The following is a 21,968-nucleotide window of genomic DNA, read 5'->3' as shown; positions in this document are numbered from 1 at the left end:
ATACGAACCATACTCTTAATGCTAAACTTGTTACACATAGTTGATATTGTAGAATTAATTTAAGGAGTACAGAAAATTTAATTAACTTGATAACGTAACACATAAAATTGAATTTGAAAGGCCTTTTTTTGGGACAAAAAAAAAAGTTGAGACGGAAATTCAATATTTTATTTTTTTTATTTAATCATATATCTAATATCATTTTACAAAAATATATATCTTGGAAAATATTCTCCCAATGAGATTACATATAAAGTATGGTAATTCACAGACTGTGAAATTTAACAAATTCCTTCACCAAAAATAAACAGCTTGTTCTATTATTTTTTTTTCCAATGTGAGATATAGCCCTTTAAATAATTTAAGAGTTCATATATATTTTATTACCCTAAATAAAAGGTTAAGCACCAAATTAATCATCTGAATTTTAACAGATTCAGATAAAATTTTATAACAAATTTGCCTTCTTTTTTGTTAGACAATTAGGCAGTTCAATTGCTGAATATAGTAACATTTTAGTAAAAAAATATAAAATTGTTAACGATTTTGTGTATTATTCTAAGCACCACAAATATGCATTTCTGAACATTTTTTCCCACGGACTATTCTGGTAATTGATCCAATGTGGTGGAATGTAAGGCCACTGGAATGGTTGAACACATCTTTCTGGATGTGGCATCATAGCTAAATGTCTTCCGTTTTCAGAACATATTCCGGCTAAACCTCCTACGCTGCCATTTGGATTCAATGGGTATTCTTCAGTAGGTTTATTATCATCGTCTACATATCTCAAGGCAACACACTTGTTGCCAATCAGTTCATTATAAATCTGATCATTCTTGAAAGTGAATCTTCCTTCACCATGTGCTACCCATACTCCAAAACTTGAATCTTCCATATCTCGGAGCATAATGGAGTTCGATTTTTCAATCTGAAATATTCAAATAGACCTGAAATTGACAAATTTCAATTTTTTCACATGGACATACCTTAACTGTACTCCAACGACATTCAAATCTTCCTGATTTATTATGGTCCAAATAAATATCTGGTTTAAAATGCATATTATCTAATTTTCCAATCCATCCTATCAAAGCCATCAACTGACAACCATTGCAAACACCTAAACTGAATGTATCAGTTCGAGAGTAAAACTTCTCGAATTGTTTTCGTAATTTCTCATTGAACAATATATTAGCTGCCCATCCTTTTGCAGATCCAAGAACATCTGTACATAACATTTTATTGTTTATTCAGGTTCTACTAATTTTATTTCCGCAAATATTTTTATTTAACACAATTTTAATGTCAACTGCATGTTTAGTTATTCAGATGAGTATGGTTACTAACTTTTGAATTTATATAGGTTCCTTAAATGTAAATCGTGCGGGAATATCTCAGTTTCCCACAAATTACATTGTTATATTTCATTATTATATGTTGGTACTTGGAACTCTTCTGTCACAGATTTAGCTAATATCTGTCAAATTTGTGATACAGAAAACAGTTCTGCCAACAAACATTTCTCAATGCAAAAATCACTAAATGATATTTATGGAAATATTCCATTGATTTCAATAAAAGTCCAGTGAATTATAGAAAAAAATGTATAATATTCATACAGAAGGCTCATTCTAACACTCGTTAATCCAAAATCTAGCTACTTTGTAGCTTGTTTTTGAATTTTGAACCCGTTTTAACTTTTTCTATCTATTTAACCATACTCACCTGAAAAAATCGATATTGTAGTTTTGTTGAACACACATTTTTGCGGATATAGAGTTATTTCACTTTTACTCATTACAAAGATGAATGTAAAAAAATTTATAACTAACAGCTGTCGATAATTATAATCCAATAAACTAAAATTATTTTCGTAACTCACCTGCGTAACTGAAACCTCCAGGAAAGATAACTCCTCTGAAATCGTTTAAATCAATGTCCCCTTGCAGCAAATCTTGCATCGTAACATCCCAAACCTTAAATCCAACTCTCACAAATGCAGCTGCCATTTCCCTGTCACCATTAGAACCCTCTTCTCGTATTACTGCCACTTTGATTTCTTTGTTCGGTTTGGTAAATGCCAAATCGGGATCAAACGTGAGTTTGTAACTGGGTCCTTTTCTTAGAGCGAGTGAGTTGTACTCTGATTCTGCACAAGATTTTGCGGTTTGGTGAAGTTCTAGGTTATAACTTGTCTCCTCCCACATTTGCATTAAAGGTAAAACGCGGCTTTCGAGACAGGAATTGTTTACGATAATGGCTATCTTGGAGTCGATACCGTAACCTACACTCTTACCAATATTAAATACCGGGACATCCATTTCCTGAAACATTTCAAATTGATAAAATCAGGCTTATTGCTGTATTTACATCTATTCACCTTGAATATTTGTAAGCAGTGATCTACATCATCTTCTAACACCTCTAAGACCCAACCAACCTCTTCACTGAACAATATAGATATGGCATTACCCTGACGGTAATTTATAGAGATCTCCATACCGCTCATACCTCCAAAACACATTTCCAACAAACAAACAATGAGTCCCCCATCGCTTACATCATGACCGGCCAAAACAGCTCCATCTTTGATCAATTTTTGAGTAGCTTTGAACGCGTTAGACAGACATTCCACCGATTCTACATCTGGGCATTCGTTACCTATTTCTTTGAATGTTTGGGCTAGTGCGGAACCTCCAAGGCGATTTTGATTGTGTGAAAGATCTACGAAGAGGAGAATTCCGCTTTTACACATAGAAGGAGCTTTTAAATCTGGAGTGACAACTTTTCGAACATCGGGACATGGGGCGTAGGTTGAAATCACCAACGTTCCTGGGGCTTTGACTACTTCTTGATCTACTCTTGCAGCCATACTGAGAGAATCTTTACCACCATCGATTGCGATTCCTGAAATAATTTAGTGTAGAAGATGCAATAGTTAATGGTAGTTTTTGTGCTACCTAGCTTGCACATCATATCACACATGGATTTGCAAGTGTCATAGAGGGCAGCGCCCTCTCCTGGCAATTTGGCTGCCCACATCCAGTTTCCACTACACTTGATATCTTTGATGTCCGTAATGACTGCAAAAACAAGGTTGCTCAAGGCTTCGGCAACTGTCATTCTCGCACCAGCTGCGCAATTTACTAAACCTTTGATAGGCTGTTCTCCGATTGAAGAAGCTATACCTTCCTATGAAAATTTAATATGAAACACAGCAATAAACATACATTTATCAACTTACATAACCGAAATGATTTAATGCAGTGACTGCTACGTCAGCTAGTGGCGTATGCAAGGGACCTACACACTGTTGTTGGGCAATAAGGCCAGTCACGCAACGATCAACTTTACTGGTAAGGTATCTTTTACTGCTAACTGAAGGAATCCTGAGCACTCTCTCTAAACATCTATAAATGGAAATGCTCGGCTGTAATTCTAAAGGTTTTAAGATATTCGCTTTCCTTGTTAGATTAAAAACCTTCCTAGGCATTTTACCTGCAACGATTACGTTATTACCTAACGAAAACCAAGAATTATTATGAAATTACCTAAAACATGATCCAACTCCAAATTAAAAGGTACAACGCTTTGTTTTTCATCCATTGAGAAAATAACTTTCCCACTGTCTGTAACTTCTCCAACAATATTAATAGGACACCTTTCTCTTCTACATATACCACGAAGAATATCGAGATCATTTTGACCACATAAGAGCGCGTTGTTTTCTTGGTATTCTGCCCCCCACAGCTCCAAGGCATTCATCGTTGGATCTCCCAGTTCAAACCTGTCGAAATAAATTATGCCACCAGCAGGTTCTACCAGTTCCTTCAATACATTGCCGTTGCCTCCTGCTCCTTGATCGTGAATGCTGACGATTGGATTCTTATCGCCAAGTTCGAGGCACGCCCTAACTACACGATTGAGCTTCTGTTCCATTTCGGCATCACCTCTTTGCACAGCATTGAAATCCAATTCTGCGCTGTTATCTCCTTGGACTTCGACAGAACTTGCTGAACCCCCACCAACACCTATTCTGTAAGCTGGCCCACCGATTTTAATTATTTGGTGACCCTTTTCGGCTGGAAGCTTATCGATCATATTGGCTTCCATGCTTCCTATTCCCCCACTGAACATTATTGGTTTGATCCATTCCTTCCGTTCATTGTTGCAATCCACCAAACCAAAAGATCTGACAAACCCAGCTATCAATGGTTCTCCGAATTTGTTACCATAATCGGACGCTCCGTTACTAGCTTCTACCAAAATTTCCAAAGGCGGAGCAAAATTATTTGGGTACTTCAATGTGTTATCCTCCCATGGTAAGTTATAACCTGCAATGGTCGTTTTTCACTAAATTCTAAAAAGTTGAGTTAACAAGTCTTAAATTAATCAGTTTCAATACTCACCAGGTATATTCAAATTACCGACAGAATAACCAGCAGTACCAGCAATGCAGTGGCCACCCCTTCCAACACCTTGCACATCCCTTATTCTTCCTCCTGTTCCAGTGGTGGCACCACTAAAAGGTGCTACTCCGGTAGGAAAGTTATGAGTTTCTGCGGTGAATATCAAATGGGAGTTTGTCGAGGTTGGACATAGTTCAGAGACTTTTCCAGAATTTACAGGCCTCAAGGAAGTATTAGAGAATCCTTTGATGGCACTAAAATTGAAATAATTGATTATTTTGCTGAATGGCTAAAACAATAAATTTATTGAGATTTGTTACAAATTCATATTGTATCAACTTCATCTAGTGCGAATTTATTAAAAAATGAATTATTCTTGTTTTAAATCAGGGAGTATTATCAAAATAAGATTAACTTTTAAGTATCCATGCATTTAAGAGTTTCTTAATTCATTTCAATAATATCCAATTCGATTTAATATCTTTTGATTATTTCCAATCAAACTGAAAATAAGCTAGTTGTATTTCCATGAAGGAATTCATAATGTCTTATTCAATTTGTTGTTACCAACATAAGAAAATATCAATAACAGTAGGAAAATTATTAATTTGATTACTTGTCAACAAGATAACATCTGACGTAGTACAACTTGTAATATTTCTAATCAGAAGTGAGGTCATTTGATAATGCCTTTTATTGCATAAGGATTTGAGATATTCAAAATAAGTTATGATGAAAGCATGAAATTTATCAATTTGGAAAAGTCTCAGGTCAGTTAACAATAGGATAATTTGTTCCATGAAATAATTTTCTAACTACGTAGCAGTATATCACATCTTGGTAGAGTCATGAGAACAATACTAGAGACTTACCTACTGTTGTCACTAAACTTGATAACATTATTTTTGTTGGTGAAATCTTGTGTTTTAATAATCATATCGATCAGAGACTCATCATATTCGGTACCATCTATCACCATCTTTCCTTTGAAAAACCAATGTCTGCTGTGTTCACTATTCGATTGAGCTAAATCAAAACATTCCACATTTGTAGGGTTTCTTTTAAGTACATCTTTAAATAATTTCGTATAATAATCTAAATCAGCTTTGTCGAAAGCTAAACCCAGTTCTGCATCTATGGCCTGTAATGCTTTCTTTCCCATATTCAAAACATCCACTTCATAAATATTTTCCTTCTTGACTAATTTTTCATTGAAACTGGTTTTTGGAATATTTTCTGTCGTATAAATGCATTCAGTCATTTTATCGTGTAGAAGTGTACTAATCTCATATTTTTTTTCCTTCGATATTTCCATAGAAGCAGCATCATAGCTTATAAGGTATCTTCGAGAGACTTCTAGTCTCACAACTTGAGACAATCCTAAATTTTGGCATATAGATACCGCATTTGTTGAGTTTGAGGTTGAGAAATTGAACCTTGGTCCTATTTCAATCAAAAGCCTTCCTTGATTTTCTTTCAAATTTGTTGAATTTGTTAAATCATTCAGTTCCAAAGGAGACTTCAAGATCCATTTCAATTTTTTTAAATCTTGTTCTGATAGATCACTGACGAGTTCAACGTGATAACACAGTTCCACATTAACATCGTTAATAAAAGAATATTTTTCTTGTAGTTTTTTCAATAGATCACTTTTCTTACTTTCAGGAAATGCTGACTGATACAGTCGCAGAATCTTTCCGCACCCAACCATTTCAATATTCAGAATAATATGATTAGGTTCAGACCATAAGACTATTCACAACAGAATAATTGTTTCGACATCTTAGTACAATCTAATAAATTTGATAACAGGGTCAAAATTGACAAATAGGGTTATTATAATCACTATTTAAGAGTTTTGAAATTTATTTTGAGCTTTTGGATGGAATTAATAACAATACCACTTCGTTAGGTTAGGTGAGGACGATTTTTTATTAGCGTCCAGACTTAATAGAGACTTCTCAGAATTGTTCGTTTAAGTTAGTTATATTCATCACAATTATATTGATATATTAATTAATTAAAGAAATATTTAAAATTCAATTTATATAAGTGCGCAATACAAAACGTTGGGTGGGAGATGCACGTGAAGTTAATCATTGCGGAAATTTGAATATTCGATTATTCCTCTTCTATATTATCTTTTTATAAATCTTTAAACTGGTTCCGGCATATGAAATTCCATATTATGACAGCACAAACCCTCAACTCTTGCTTTCATACAAATTGTTTCTAAAATTTAAAATTTTTTTAAATTCAGGTCCACCAACTTTTAGAATGTAAAAATAATAATTCCCTTCTCTTATGTTGGCTTAATTGTTTCAATCTGACAACCTGTCAAAATGTATGTTATTTGAATAACAATTAATTTATGTTTGAGTTTGACACAAGATTGTTGATTTTTGTGCTGCAATTTTGGATGAGTTGAAAAGGTTTTTCTCGGAGGCTCAAAATGAACAAATGTGAGTAAAAAGAAACGTTAATTTGGCAATTTTGAGCTCTTTCTGATGAATAAATGTCATTTCACCCAGAAAGTTTTGGATATACTATTCAATTTCGGATCATATTTCTTGATAGGTCTTCAAAATCGAGTTTGATTCATTCTTTGAGTTTCATTTGTGGTTAGTTATACTGTTTGGTGGTAAATTTACAAGTTGCAGCAAATACCTTGACAAATTGATTCTATGAGTAGTATTTGATAACTATAAAAATTATTATTTTTCATGAAATACATGAGATTTTGAATTTTATTCAAACTACTGAAACTTTATTAAAATCTTACATCGATTTCTAACATTCATTACAATATTCCAATACAGATTCCATATCAAAGTACGATTATATGGTGCACTGAATGTTGAATTATTCATTAATGAATATAGTAGCTAATTGGACTACCATCTTCTCATCTGAATTGATTATTGTAAATTTTCAGATTTATAGATATCTTCTATATTTTTAATTAACAATTCTTGCTCACCAATGAAACAGTAAAGTCCTGGGTGTTATTTATTTATTTGTTGAGTGCATGGATTTTATTTATAGAAGTTCCATCATTTGTATTTGTTTAAATTTACATTCCAATGATACATATGGCAAAAGGTAAGGTACGAATCTAAGGTAACATAGGAGTTGTAGCCTTCAACTTCTATATTACCTGAAACTAGCTAGGTTTATGCTATAAATTTTTTTTTTAAGATTCTCAATGTTATTAAACTATTGTATATGCCACACTTGTATATAAAATTGCAGCTTATATGAGGAATATTCCTGATAACATAAATTAAATCAAAGAATGGGAATACCCAATGTATGAAAATGAATTAACACAAAATAATTTTGAATGGCCGTAAAGTGAGGTTGATCGAGATAGCAGACATTGTGAAGATATTATCTGAACGTGTACATCATATCATTCACGAATATTTGTACATGAGAAAGCTGTGTGCAAAATGGGTGCCGCGCGAGCTCACAAGCAACAACGTGTTAATGATTCTGAGCTTTGTTTGAAGCTGTTTAAGTGCAATAAACCCTAATTTTTGCGTCGATATGTGATAATGGATGAAATATGACTCCATCATTTCACTCCGGAGTCCAATCGACAGTCAGCTGAGTGAACTGCACACGATGAACCAGATCTAAAGCGAGGAAAACACAACTGTCAGCTGGCAAGGTTATGGCATCAGTATTCTGGGATGCGCAAGGTATAATATTCATTGATTACCTCCAAAAGGGACAGACCATCAATAGCGATTATTATAAAACGTTATTGGATCGTTTAAAGGATGAAATCTCTTTGTAAAGCAGCCCCATTTGAAGAAAAAAAGGTGCTGTTCCATCAAGACAATGCGCCGTGTCAAAAATCAATGAAAACAATGGCAAAATTGCATGAATTGGGCTTCGAATTGCCTCTGCATCCACCGTATTCGCCAGATCCGGCCCCCAGTGACTTTTTCCTGTTCTCAGACCTAAAAAGAATGCTCGCTGGAAAGAAGTTTAGCGCAAATGAAAAAGTTATCGCCGAAACTGAGGCCTATTTCGAAGCGAAAGACAAATCGCACTACAAAAATGGTATCGAAAACTTGCAAGATCGCTATAATCGCTGTATCGCCCTCTAAGGCAACTATATGTTGAATAATAAAATCGAATTTGCCAAAAAAATGTGTTCTACTATAGTAGATCGGGGACTTTTCAATTGGCCTGTTATTTGCCAATTCCACAGAAAGGTTCTGGGCCATTGAAAGGAGTTTGTGCACCTTTTCTTGCAAGTGTGTTGGCCTCTTCATTCCATTTAATTCCCGATTGACCGGGAATTGTTATGATGTGTAACTGGCAGTGCCATCTGGGGGGCTTATTGGTCGACGTGGTTATAGATTTTGTCAAAAAATACGAAAATGAGTGACAAAATAGACGCTGAAAAGACCTAGTATGGTATGGACTTCTCTTAGTAATAGAGAGTGCGCGCGTTGCCCGAACAGAACAGTTCAATCCACTCTTTTTCTCGGCCAGTGTGTACGTCGTTCCTTCGAGGTCGTCGGTGCGCTCGACCAGACTCTTTGCCGTCGCGACGCGTAAAAATCAATAGTCGCGCGAAGTGTGCGCCACGTAGACGCCAGACCGGTCCCAGCCTGACAGGCACCATCAAGAAAGAAGCCCCACACGACAAGTTTTTCACCTCCCACCCCTAAAACAATCCAATTCAGAGGTATTCTCTCATTTACCATTTTAGTAGCTTTGTTGGCTTTTGATGTATTCGTAATTGTTTCAATTTCTCTTTTTTTCTCTGTGCGCATACCTGGAAAAACAACCCCTGAGGGGGGAGAACATCGCTTACCGTTCGATCGGTTCCGATAGCTTTGCGTAATTTTTGAGAGAGGGACGTTTTTTTTTTCGGTTTCAGTTTGAGTTGAGAGTGCAGAGAAATGCACGTCTTGGAAACGTAAGTAGGTATGTACATGTCAGTGTTTAAATGTATCGCTTCTGTGACTGTGGGTGAAGGGACAAAGGAAAAAGGAAAATCTGTATTTTTTTTTTATCGATCGCTGACCCAAAATGAGATTTTTTTTCGATGTATGTAGGTATTTGTATGCTTCAAAAATGAGAGCACAAGATTAATTGAAAATCGATTCCCGAAATGGGACATGCAGTTTTCTTTGTGGGGCAACAATAGATGGTCGAACGTTGAGTTGAAGGTAATAGGAAATGATCGATTTTTAGTAATAGTTTCCTGAAATTATGCAACATCCTTGAATTCCAGCCATATAAGGTCCGAGTATTCACTTCAGGTGAATAAATTAAATTAATGCTTGTATCGAATTTGACCCTATGGCATTGACGTCAAAAAGCTTCGATCACTACCTCCTAGAAGTCGATATCAACTAAATTAGTGCAAAAGCGTCTTGCGCTTTCGCCATTTTGCAACACGTTATGGAATTTTCTTGTCGGCGTTTTTACAAAATGAGCTTTTCTCATTTTTCTTAAGTATTGAACGTCTCAGTTATATAGCACGATTTTTATAAATATTATAAGGGTATTTACATTGTTGTCAGATCTTTCCTTTTTCCGGAATCATTATGAACTTAAATAGATCACCCTGTATATTTTTTGTCTTTTGAAATCCTTGAGACATACTGAGTATTTTTCATGTAATGTTCCCTATATCTAAATGCCCTAATTTCGAAGTTATAGCTACATTTACATTAGCCTAAGTTGAAATAATAAATTAAGATGGCTAAGATTAAATAAACTCGTTTAATTTGAATAATCTTTAAATGTTTGGTTCACGTATTCTCAAATTCGAGCAGATGCTCAAAATCACAAATCGTTCTTTTTCTGATATACGATCCACTGTGACTTGGAAAAAAAAACAACAATACTAATTTATTGAAATGTCAAAGGTGTTATTGTAGCACTCATAGCCATCTGTATTATTTCAACTTCTGCCAAGATCCAATCATTCAAGATAATGTAAATGTAGCTAAAACAAGTATTATTATGGGATTCAGGTGGTATAGGAAACATCACATGAAAAATATTCAGTATTTCAAGAAAGAAATATATACAGAGTGGTCCATTTAAAATAATAAAGTTCATAATTATTCCGGAAAAGGAAAGATCTGACAACAATGTAAATACCACCATAAAATCAGACATATTACAAGATCCTTGCACACCAACATGTGTAAAAAGATCCATTTGTAAAATTCTGTATAAGTTGTTTTTCGGTATTTCACTTGAATTTTTATGGTTCTGAGGTGGCTATCTACACTGAATTTTGCACGAAGCTTGAAATGGTTATTATTTTCATACGACAGGATGGGATCTGTAATCACGGAAATATTGGGTATTTATTTTCTAATATTCTTCTTGAATTTTCTTTGGTTTTGATGATATGATCAGCTAGAAATTGTTATTTTATATCCAAATGCAAATTTTCATCTCGATCTAACCTGCAGGTTTGAAATGAATAGAATAATAACAACAGATTTATCATAACTTTGTCCAATATTTTTCCCAACTCGAATCATGAAACAAGGAATCTACAGGGTGTCCCAGAATTGGTGGTCAATAACTCACCTCTAAAGTTTTATAGTTGTTTCTTTGAAACTAACGCAGCAAATATCATGAAATCCTGTCACTTAAAATCCCAAACTCGATATTTTTCAATTCCCATCGAAGAAGAAAAGATTATTTTTTGTAATTTACTCTGGATTCTCTCAGTTTGAACGGTCCTGATTGAAATTTTTACGATTTATGTTAACAGTAGTAGCTTAAGTTCCTAAGTTACACAGGTGCTGCCAAATTTGATGATTTTTGCTTTGTTAGTTCCATAGGAAGTGAAAAAAACCTTCCCCCAGTATTTTTAACTGTAGGGGAATTATTGACCTCTAATTCTGGGACATCCCCATTATTTAGATGCACCTATACGCTTAGAAAAATCGTGCAAAATCATTGGTCAGTTCAGATTTTTTATGAATTTGAAAAAAATTAATAAAATTCAATGTTTTCATTGTTCTTGAATGCAAGCAAGGCGAATGATCAATTCATAAGTCGAGAAAAGGGATGAAAGAAGGTCAAATAACCGAATTTATTAAATTTTATTAACATGGAACAATTACTAATGTTAATTGAAGTAATTATTTTAATAATGAAGTTTTTAAATCGTTTAATGTGGCATTGGTAAGCAACGTAATTGCTCGAACGATTAAGGTAATAGTTTGTAGAGTATGATTTTATACAGATAATCAAGAATTTTCTTTGTGTCTAAATGTTACTTGATTACTATTGTTCTTATGCTATGTAAGAATCCAACTTCTCTAAGCTCTCGGATCATGTTTTTATCAAAACAAAAATAACACAATTTATCAACTTAAGAACGACTCTTTTTTTCGAAACCATCCTCTTTTAAGTGTGCTTCAAGATAATATCCTCAGCCTTAGTTTTGAGTTGCGTTGAGGTTGTTTAAAATGTAGAAAAAGATTATTATTATTAAAACTCATCATGGTCCAAAATTGAGTCATTCACTTCTTCATATTATTGTAACGATTCTTAATCAAGGAATAAAATTTAATAATTTTTGATATTATTTTTTTTTCAGACGGTAGGGATGCTACACCAGTCTGGGAATGCTGTGTGGGGAGTTTCAGAGCCTTCCACTCGCTTTAAATTTAAGAATTTCCGGTGTCACAGATGTGCGTAATCCTTATCTTTCGTTGTTAGCACTAGTTGAAGGCATGGCCACCTTCCCAACTAATGGTACACAGGAAGAAGAAGAAGACATTTATTTAGGTAAAGGTAACTGACGCATTCATGTTTTTTTTTTCTTAAGTCACTTTGAATTTTTCTTCTAGTGGTTTTAATTGATTTTAAAAGAGAGAAAACTTCTTTATTATGTTTAAATTATGTCCATATTTGTCAGATCTCTCCGTCATAATTTTACACCTGAGGTGATTCCAAAAATCGTTCATTTGAAAATTGATTTTGTATCTTGTCAAAGCTTACTTTTTGATTTAAACAAAACGTATGCCTTTTATTATTTACTGGCTCATTTTCCAATGAAAAAGATATATCCATTGGTTCACAACTATACCAATAGGATGATGCGATTAAATTCAAAAAGAGAAATTTTGTTGAGTGGTTTGTTTATTTTTATTTCATTATAAAGCTCATTATTTTCAATAATAAACTTCACACTCTTGTATTTTGGGATCTGGGGAACTCAAAAACAGAAAAGGGCTTTCTTGGGAACTATTTACATGAAATTTGGTACTCTATACTGCGTTGAACCTCAAATTTCAAGACTAATAGGAATTTCAGCTCTTTTAAATATACGGTGCGCTTTGGTCATGCGCAAACGTGAAATCCACCACGAGTTGGTTTCATGGGAATTTCTGTTCTTTTAAATAAACGGTGAGCATGCGCCAACTTCTCGGGGGGAGTTAACATTGTTATGTTACATCAAAAGAATACAGTGGAGGGCTGATTCTTAAGGAGCGAAGGACAATGACTCATAATGCCACACCCATTGGCGGAGTATTTATTATTCGTTGCTATATTTATATTATTAGTTTTTTATGTGATTTTTAATATTATTTGTTTAATGTTTTTATACCAACTAATTTTGAACACATACTGTGCTAATTTAAGGAAATTACTTACATCCGCAAATAATTCCAAAGGTTTGATATAGGGAATAATAAATAATTGATATGATATTAATGAATTTATTATTTTTAAATGATCAAATACTTATTCGTTTACATACTAGTTTTTTATGCTTTTGGTCAGCTTTAAAAGTTTCAGACAAATCCATAAAGAAATTTTAGAATTGCAGTCTCTAACTAATACTTAAATAATGTGTAGAAGTTATTCCTTCAATAGTTCTTGGATATTCCAAAGATTGTTTATCGGATTTATCCAAAGTTTTCAATATCTTCCAGACATCATGTTCCGATTGTTAGAAAATCCTGATTACCTCTCTACTTATTTCGAGATTTTCATTGGAATTTTTGTTTTTGTTTCAGAGAACGGACTCATGAGTTACGAGAACCCAAACTATCATTTAGATTCGGCTAAATTGGACGACGCACTTAATTCAAATACCACAGATGATAATATTTATAAGGACATCTACCAGAATATCGATATTTGCAATATGGTACATGGCATAAAAAGCTCTCTGTCTAATAACTCTGCACGCAAAACATACGCTTCTTTAGGCATAGACTCAATGGGCGTTGACATAAATACTGGACCAATAACCAACCGAGATTGCTACAATGAGGACTATAGAACGTAAGTTTAACCATAGAATATTCTGTGTCTGTCAAACCACCTATATTGATCTTAAAACACATACTATGTTGAAAAGAACAGCTATTATTATTATTATTATTATCTAAATGAGGGATTGAAAACTCACTGAGATTTACCATTCCTATTAACTTTCAGTGCATCTGAAACAACCACTAAGAATATCGACAATCAAGAAGGGGAGGTTGAAATAAAACATATAACAGGCAATTTGAACAATGATTTGTATGCTGTACCGGTCAAGAGACGTCAGAAGAAACCTCAGCTCATCGAACATGAAAAAGAGGAAAAGGAAGGTGAAGACGTTGAACTGCCTCCTGGCTGGGAGAAACACGAAGGTAGGTAACATCCCACCACTTGAAATTCTTATTGTTGCTGATATTTGGTTTTTTTCTCACTTTGGTAGATCATGATGGTCCGTACTATTGGCATATCAAGAGCGGAACTATTCAAAGAGAGTTACCAGTGTCCGATAAAAGCGAACAAGATAAGGCTAATATAAATAATTTTTCTCAATGTGCTGATGATTTTATTTCGTCTTACGAAAATACTATATGTTCTGTTACGAGGAGTAGTACTAGTTCTGCACTCGATGCTGATTTGGAAGAAAGAAAATTGAAAGAGTCTTACAAGTATGTATAATTTTGTTCCTATGTGGGAAACACAGTTTTTTTTATCAAACTTTTGTTTTATTTTCAGGAGAAGGAGTTACCCCGCTAAATTCGAAGAGGTAAAGAATAATTCTATACGTTTTGCTGTCAGATCTTTAGGATGGGTTGAAATATCGGAGGATGATCTTACTCCGGAAAGGAGTAGCAAGGCAGTGAATAAATGTATTGTTGATTTGTCTGTGGGAAAAAATGATTTTTTGGATGTTGTTGGACGATGGGGAGATGTAAGTTTATTGATATTATAATAGTTTTTATTTAAAGTGTTATACTTATTTTACTTCTTTGCAATTCTGAGTTTTTTCTGTTGGTGGTGTCATGAGTTCTTATTTTCCAGGGCAAAGATCTCTTCATGGATTTGGATGAAGGATCTCTCAAATTAATAGATCCAGAAAATATGACGGTTCTGAATACGCAGCCTATCCATACAATAAGAGTATGGGGAGTTGGAAGGGATAATGGAAGGTAAGAACAAACATTGAAATTCACTATGTTAATTTTCAATAAAAATTACTTCAGCTTGTCTATCGGCTTCCGGACGGTTATAACGAAATAAATGTACATAGTAGAAAGTAGTAATGTGTTATTTCCTTGTACTAATTCATGTTTCTCCTTCTCTGCTTTCTCCTGACGTTTCAATAGGGAAAGGTAATTTCTATATTCATCGTAAAAATATTGTTTTATCTGTTCGATTTCTGATTTAAGAGATTTTGCTTATGTGGCGAGAGACAGGAGTACCAGAAAACATATGTGTCACGTGTTTAGATGTGATATGCCAGCACGCACTATTGCAAATACACTGAGAGACATATGCAAAAAGATAATGATAGAAAGAAGCTTGCAGCAGAACATGGGTAAACCGAATGAAATCGGCACGAGACCCATGGCCGTTAGACCTACCAATTTACCCACTGAGAATAGACGTTCCCTGAAGAATGGCGTTATAAGTAAGTTTATGACTTCGTTCAATTTTAACACCCCTTAAATTTCAAGTCTTTCCTTTTAGAAGGAGGGATATAATCGATTTTGACCTCGAATTGTTCAACAATGAGTCAAACCTGGTGTGTCTACTTATACCAGTAAAACTTTCAGAAAAAACGGGAGATTTTTTTGATTTATAGCTACTTGATTTCGAGGGATCGCGTCTGTTTCAGATGGCGCATACATCGTTTATATTTGACATTTCTCTCGATTCTCGGCTCTAGTGACCTTAGAGTATAGAACAATAGTATTTTATATTCTATGCTCGTAACAATCTTCTATACTCTGTCGTTATAGTCCATTCATTTCATTAAAAATTCGATAGAAACTGAATTGTAATTTATTGCGAAAGTTTGTAAAGCCTAAATTCACTATTTCATTTTCAAACGGCGCCAGGCAGATAGCGGGAATTCGAAAATTTCTGAAGAGCGCCACCTTACAGAATTCTGGTGAAGCAGAACACCAAAGCAACAGGTGGATATCTCCAAAATGCTGAAACAAAATTGAACCAGTACACACACCAGGGATTCTATGCATCTTAGTCAAACTTAATCATTTGATATTCGAAACTTAGATATTTGGGCGAAATATAACTTTTTTATTGTAGTTCTTTAGGATATTATTTTATCCAATTTCCTTTAAATATGTGATTTTTTAGCACATTCGTTTCCTACACCTATGGAAGAACCAAAGAAAATACTCAGGGCCCAATACTTGGGCTCAACTCAAGTTCCTCGGGCAACAGGCATGGATGTGTTGAACGATTCAATAGATACACTCGTCGCAGCAGTACCGCAAGACAAATGGCAATATGTTAATGTAGCTATAGCACCTTCTATGATAACAATTCAATTAACAAATGTGAGTTTTCTAAAATATCTAGGAATTTTTTTTTAGTTTATCGATTGCATGTTTTCAGGATGAGCTTTTAGCCGAATGTAGAGTAAGATATTTGTCCTTCTTAGGCATTGGGAGGATAGTGAAATACTGCGCATTTGTAATGCACACCTCAGAGGACAAATTTATAGCACATGTGTTTTATTGTGAGCCTTCTTCGGGCGCTTTATGTAAAACAATTGAAGCAGCTTGTAAAGTAAGTATTGAAAAATTTTGATTAGTTTTCTCGATTTTGAAAAAATGTATTTGACGCTATTTTGGGTACAAAAATTCGAATTCTATCAACATAATATAAGTTAATACGAATTATACTATCAAATGATAGTAGTTATTTACAATACAAGTGCAGAAGGCATTGATATTCTTCCACAAGTCTTCTATACGAGTATTGTATATCAACACAATGTCATTTATTATTTTTCTCTAATTCTGTAGCAAATCCGTTCATTCTGCCATACCTTGTAGAGGTAGAAGAAAATCATGCTTGAATATCTCAGATTCAAAAAATTTCATGGTTATATTTCATTATTATATTGGTACTTGAAACTTTTCTGTCACAGATTTATCTATTATCTGTCAAACTTGTGATACAGAAAACAGTTCTGCCAACCAACATTTTTCAATTAAAAAATCACCAAATGATATTTATAGAAATATTCCATAAATTTCAATAAAAAACCAGTGAATCAGAGGAAATAATGTATAATACTCATATAGAAGGCTAATTCTAACACTCATTCATTCAAAAAACTCTATTTTAACCTTCTAAAATTATAGAGCCATGAAAAAAAGCGTACCAAAAAACTGAATTTGGATCGTTTTCTGTTGCTCATTCTGAAAAATGTTTGTTTCAGTTACGATATCAAAAGTGTCTAGATGCTCATCCCCAAGGATTTGAAACTTACAATGCTAATTTGAATACTCCCGGCAAGAGTATTGGCGCAGCTTTGAAGTCCTTCGTTGGATCAATTACGAAGCGAAGGAGTAAATGTCCAGATTCTTGAAAACAAATTTGAATCTCTAGATGATTTTATTTTATTATATTGCAATTTGAAATTTCTATGCTTATTACTGTAATGTACAAAGAATTATTAGTATTTTCAATTTTGAAGTATATCATTTGCAATAATAATATCAATTGAAAAAAAATAGCCTTTTAATGTTTACTACCAGGATTGTTGTTTTCAAATATGAACAGAAAAATCTCGGAGTACAATAAAGCAATAAAATTCATCATTACCAACTCATTTGGACGACCTGTAGTTAAAGGATTTGAAAGAGGTTTGTACAGTTAAAATAAAACATTTATTAGATAGATAATGATAGAAACAAGTAAAAAATTCATTTATCTTCTAAAACAATTCCTTTGAGCTATTCCACCCTACCTATGTTGTATAGAGAACTTAAATTGTTGGAATTTCTGTTCAATTTCCATACTTTCTTTTTCTAATTGTTCCAATTTGAAATGGCTTTCTCTGATTGCATCTTCCACGTTATGATCACCTTCACCATCTGTTCCAATTGTGAGAGCTAAAAATAGAAGGAAATTTTGGTTCGGTCGTCTTGTTTTATTTCCTATAAAGTGTTTTATAGATAGATTATGATTTTCAAGAATTTAACGATGGTGCATAGTTTTTATCTATTTCAAAAAACCAACGGTTGTCTCACACAATACTAACCTTCACTGCTAGAAATAGTTCTTTCAGAAAACTGCTCCTTCTTCTTTCTTTCAACTTCTAATTGTGCTTCCTGCCTTTGTAGTTGTTGTTTCAAATTTTCAATTGTTCTTGCACTGTCTTGCACCTGTTTATACAAAATGTTGGTTTTAGCAGTAAGATTAACTATAAGGGTATTCTGATTTTCAACAATTTTTTCAAAACCACCCTTCTGTATTTTCAACTGCTCAATTTCCTTCAAATTGTCTTTACAGAGTTGAGTACAGTGAACTTTGTTACATGTTTCTCCTAAATGTTGCAACTCTTTATCCGAGACAGTTTTGCTTCTACTACCACTCTGTACGTTTTCTGCTAGTTTAACTTCTAGTTCATTTATTTTCTTCAACTTACTTTCCATTTCTTTAGATTTCTCTGAAAGTTTTCTTTCATTTGAAACCATATTTTCAGTCAAAAATACAAGTTTTCTATGTTCTTTTTCGATTCTTTTGGTTTCTTCATTGAGAAATTTATCAACTTCTGTCAACTTGTGTCTGAATTCATTTTCTTTATTCCTATATTCTGCTCTGAGTATATACTTTTCTTGGTCATGGTATTTAGATATATTTCCAATTACTTGTTTCATATGATTTTTAACAATTATGTTTATCTTATCAATCATATGGTTGACAACTGATGTCGGTAGATCAAAATGAAGCGTTACTTTCTTTATGAATTTTCCAATCTCAATAATATTACCTGAAATGAAATGAAGGCTTTTTTCTAATACAGATAGGTATGTATTGAAAATTCAATTTTTCCATTTGAATGAAAAGTATATTGAAAGAACCTATGGAAGAAAAATATGATTTTTACTATTTTTCAAACAAAAAAACAAACCATATCTCCTCTTTTTCTTTGGAAAACGTATCTTCTTTTTTTTCTTTTCACTTTTACGCTTAGATTGTTTTTTGTGGACTTTACTACTTTGACTCTTCTTGCGTTTCATATTCGTTTGCAAAAAATTTGGTATTAAACGAGAAGGAAGCACCCTCAACATATGAATTTATGGACAAAATAGGAAAACAGCAATGAGGAGTTAACAAAAAATGAATAACTGTCAAAACTGACATGAATTAAGGAGAAGAGACAGCTGAAATGAATAATTATTACCTAAAAATATAAATTTTTGAAGAGGAATGTGCATCAGGAAACTAAAGAGTGCACTAGATTTTTTGATGATTAAAAGTATACTCTTGTTGAAAAGAAGAATACAAGAATTGTGCGAAAAGTGATTATTTAAAAATTCAATTTACTCGTTGAAATTCTTAAAAAAATATGCAGGATACCTAAGTGCATTCATCATCTTGAAGTTCGTAACATTAAACTTTGACATACCTTCTTCAGATGAGTTATCTGGTTTATAGTAATTCATTACTATCTTGAGAATACATAATAGCAAGGACCCATTCTCCAATTGCTTATAGGTTTTCAGTATTTCTCTGGCTAATTCAGAATTTCCATTAATTCCTAATAATTCTATAACAGACATAACATTCTCTTCATCAATTTTATGACGATATTGGCTTTTTTCTTTATTGAAAAGAAAGAAGCAGAACTCTGATACTAAAGTTTTAATAGGCACTTCGGTACTAAAAACCGATAGAGAATAATCATAACCATGTTGAAATAAATAATCTGCTATCAAAACATTTAAAGCCTGATCCTCTATATTAGCATTGACATTAGTTTTGAGTGATTCTCCTATTGCCGTTGTTTTTAGAGCATTTATCATTTTCATACGCAAATAAGACCTCATATTAGAAACTATTCCCTTTTGATTGAACCAATAATAAAGGGTTGTTTGAAATTCTTGCGACGATAACTGATTGTTCACATTGGACTCATTATAATTAATAGCTGGAGCAATATGCTCACTATCCAAATTTTCCATTCTGAACTATTCACTTAATTATTGAAACTTATATTATATAGTGAAGCTTTGAAGTATCGATTTTTCCTTCAATGTTTGTATTTATGTTTTCAAATTTGAATTCGTAACTTTCAATGTCAAGCGTCAAGTTAATTCATAGAAGTACAATACTAGTATTAAGTCGGTGTTCAAAGCTTTTTATGGATAATATAAATTTTATTTTTTGTTGTTGTTTCAGTGCAGAAAACATATGTAATAACAATTTAATGAAAAAATACCAATATTGAAGGCTAGGATAAACGTGTAGATTAGTGCAATGACCTAATGACCTTGAAGCCCATTAAAAGGTATTATAATTCGATAGCTTTTTTAAACATGAAATACACTTGACCTTTTTTGTTAGTAGTTACTCCCGAAAAATAAAAAATAAAATAGCAAAAGTACAAAAGCAAAAGTTGCTATGAACATGAAAATAACAAAAATTTTAAGCAAATTGCAAGAAGATACTGCATTTTGCACAATTTAGATTGTGAAGTTGATGATCATGAAATGATTGTTCATTCATTAGAAAGAATGAAAGGAGTAGCATTTAGATCTACACATTTGAACTTGAAGCGTGCAGTTAGAAAGAGACTGCATTCTTCGACTCATTTCTTGCTATTCTTCATCCGATATAATTTACTTTCCACAATAATAGAGATTCATTGTTATGGTCTCTACATTTGAATTCGAGCTTATGTATACTTTCAAATATCGAACACTGATTATTTCGCATAGCATCCTAGAATCTTCACTGGATAATTGCAATGATTCTTGGAAATTTTGTTTGCGCAATTCTTACATACAATATTAATACACCGGGTGGTTCTCATAAAACAATGTATCAGAGGAATATACAAAGTGATTCACAGAAATGGCCTATTAGACGTTTATGGAAAACTAATCATAATTTTGAGCTGAAAATTTGCATATTGGGGTTTGAGGCAATGATCTTTCTCTCTAAAATATATTCAGATCTCAACAACTTCTGGTTATACCGGAAACAGACTACTACTTCCTTATTTTCAAATGGCACACCCAGTGTCTTATTGCATCATTAGATAGCTTTTTTTATGATGATTTCAGCTATATGTCATACTTTGGGTAAAAACTCAACGGTTCATGAGTTAATTGGTTTCTTATAAAAAAAAATGGTGGCGATGAGGACTCACATTTTTTTGAATATTTCGGCAGAAAAAGCTTTTTTCGAAAAAAATTTTTCCCTTTTCGATTTTGTGAATACGTGTATTATAAGACTGTTTGCGGTTTGGACTGAAAATGTACAGGGTGTTTATAAGAAGATCATGAACTTGGACAACTCAAATTCATCAAAACTCAAGATTTTCAAATTAGAACCTATATTTGTTATTATTTCATTCGATTCTACGGACAAAAATAAAGGGGGTTACTTAAGCAAACCCTGTACCTGAAATGGATACTTCAAGAGTTGTCGAGGAGGAACTTTGAATGAGGAAAAACCGCAATTCCTCACTGTGTGGAGTAGTCTGTGACTTCCGAAAAACACTGTTCTATAACTGTTCCCATAACAAATTTTGACATTTCAAGAATTGTAATGCATCATTCGTAATTGAAAATTGTATTGGTTTATGGATTTCTCAACAATCCCAAAGAAAAATTAATCATAATTCATGAAATGTAAAATTTAGTTATCCAAACATCGAATTTTAGTTTCTTTCTGTGTTTTCCGGAAGCCACAGACTACTCCACACAGTGGAGAATTACGGTTTTTCCACATTTGAGGTTCTTCCTCGACAACTCTTAAAGTATTCATTTTAGGTATAGGGTTTGCTGAAGTAACCCCCACTATTTTTGTAAGTAGAATCGACTGAAATAATAAAAAATATATAAATATAGAAATTACGTTGTTTTAAAAATTTCAGTGGCGTATCATAAATTAGCAGCGTGCAAATGACAACTCAAAAGTGAATAGAACGTTAATACTTACTTTGTAAGAGGAGAATGGCCGAAGCAAAAACTATGGGTAAGTCGAGCGTTTCGGTTTCCTACTCGTATATGAAGAAAGTGAAATGCAGACGAACTCTTTCACGATTTT

At 33.3% G+C, this 21,968-nt stretch overlaps 3 protein-coding genes across 12 annotated transcripts; 1 reads left to right on the top strand and 2 right to left on the bottom strand.

The window, feature by feature from the left end:
- Positions 1 to 154: 154 nt before the first annotated feature.
- LOC123684648 (phosphoribosylformylglycinamidine synthase) lies at positions 155 to 6,538 on the bottom strand. Its single transcript, XM_045623976.1, has 9 exons — positions 5,285 to 6,538; positions 4,413 to 4,666; positions 3,555 to 4,337; positions 3,248 to 3,501; positions 2,964 to 3,195; positions 2,384 to 2,910; positions 1,886 to 2,327; positions 990 to 1,228; positions 155 to 931 (listed from the first exon to the last, which is right to left on the bottom strand). Exons 1-9 carry the CDS (start codon positions 6,121 to 6,123, stop codon positions 554 to 556), a joined length of 3,948 nt encoding a protein of 1,315 aa, XP_045479932.1. The 5' UTR covers positions 6,124 to 6,538; the 3' UTR covers positions 155 to 553.
- Positions 5,063 to 17,381, top strand: LOC123684649 (protein Fe65 homolog). 7 transcript variants are annotated; one of them, XM_045623980.1, is made up of 12 exons: positions 5,063 to 5,182; positions 12,010 to 12,206; positions 13,436 to 13,706; positions 13,863 to 14,062; positions 14,131 to 14,356; positions 14,424 to 14,619; positions 14,730 to 14,857; positions 15,035 to 15,040; positions 15,098 to 15,339; positions 16,032 to 16,234; positions 16,293 to 16,466; positions 17,125 to 17,381. In XM_045623980.1, exons 2-12 carry the CDS (start codon positions 12,038 to 12,040, stop codon positions 17,272 to 17,274), a joined length of 1,965 nt encoding a protein of 654 aa, XP_045479936.1. In that variant the 5' UTR covers positions 5,063 to 5,182; positions 12,010 to 12,037; the 3' UTR covers positions 17,275 to 17,381. The 7 variants fall into 7 exon arrangements, with proteins under 7 accessions (XP_045479936.1, XP_045479940.1, XP_045479933.1 ...); XM_045623984.1 differs by lacking the exon at positions 5,063 to 5,182 and adding an exon at positions 6,722 to 6,874 and having other exon boundaries at positions 12,010 to 12,200; XM_045623977.1 differs by lacking the exon at positions 5,063 to 5,182 and adding an exon at positions 6,722 to 6,874.
- A 175-nt stretch (positions 17,382 to 17,556) lies between these two features.
- Positions 17,557 to 21,958, bottom strand: LOC123684650 (oral-facial-digital syndrome 1 protein homolog). 4 transcript variants are annotated; one of them, XM_045623988.1, is made up of 4 exons: positions 21,861 to 21,958; positions 19,321 to 19,461; positions 17,950 to 18,681; positions 17,557 to 17,800 (listed from the first exon to the last, which is right to left on the bottom strand). In XM_045623988.1, the coding sequence occupies exons 2-4, from the start codon at positions 19,355 to 19,357 to the stop codon at positions 17,652 to 17,654; spliced, it is 918 nt and encodes a 305-aa protein (XP_045479944.1). In that variant the 5' UTR covers positions 19,358 to 19,461; positions 21,861 to 21,958; the 3' UTR covers positions 17,557 to 17,651. The 4 variants fall into 4 exon arrangements, with proteins under 4 accessions (XP_045479944.1, XP_045479943.1, XP_045479941.1 ...); XM_045623987.1 differs by lacking the exon at positions 21,861 to 21,958 and adding an exon at positions 20,300 to 20,353; XM_045623985.1 differs by lacking the exon at positions 21,861 to 21,958 and having other exon boundaries at positions 19,321 to 20,001.
- Positions 21,959 to 21,968: the final 10 nt, after the last annotated feature.

This window comes from Harmonia axyridis, chromosome 7 (genome assembly GCF_914767665.1).
Source record: "Harmonia axyridis chromosome 7, icHarAxyr1.1, whole genome shotgun sequence".
NCBI classification, from domain to species: Eukaryota; Metazoa; Arthropoda; class Insecta; order Coleoptera; family Coccinellidae; genus Harmonia; species Harmonia axyridis.
This window is presented reverse-complemented; position numbering and strand designations above follow the sequence as displayed.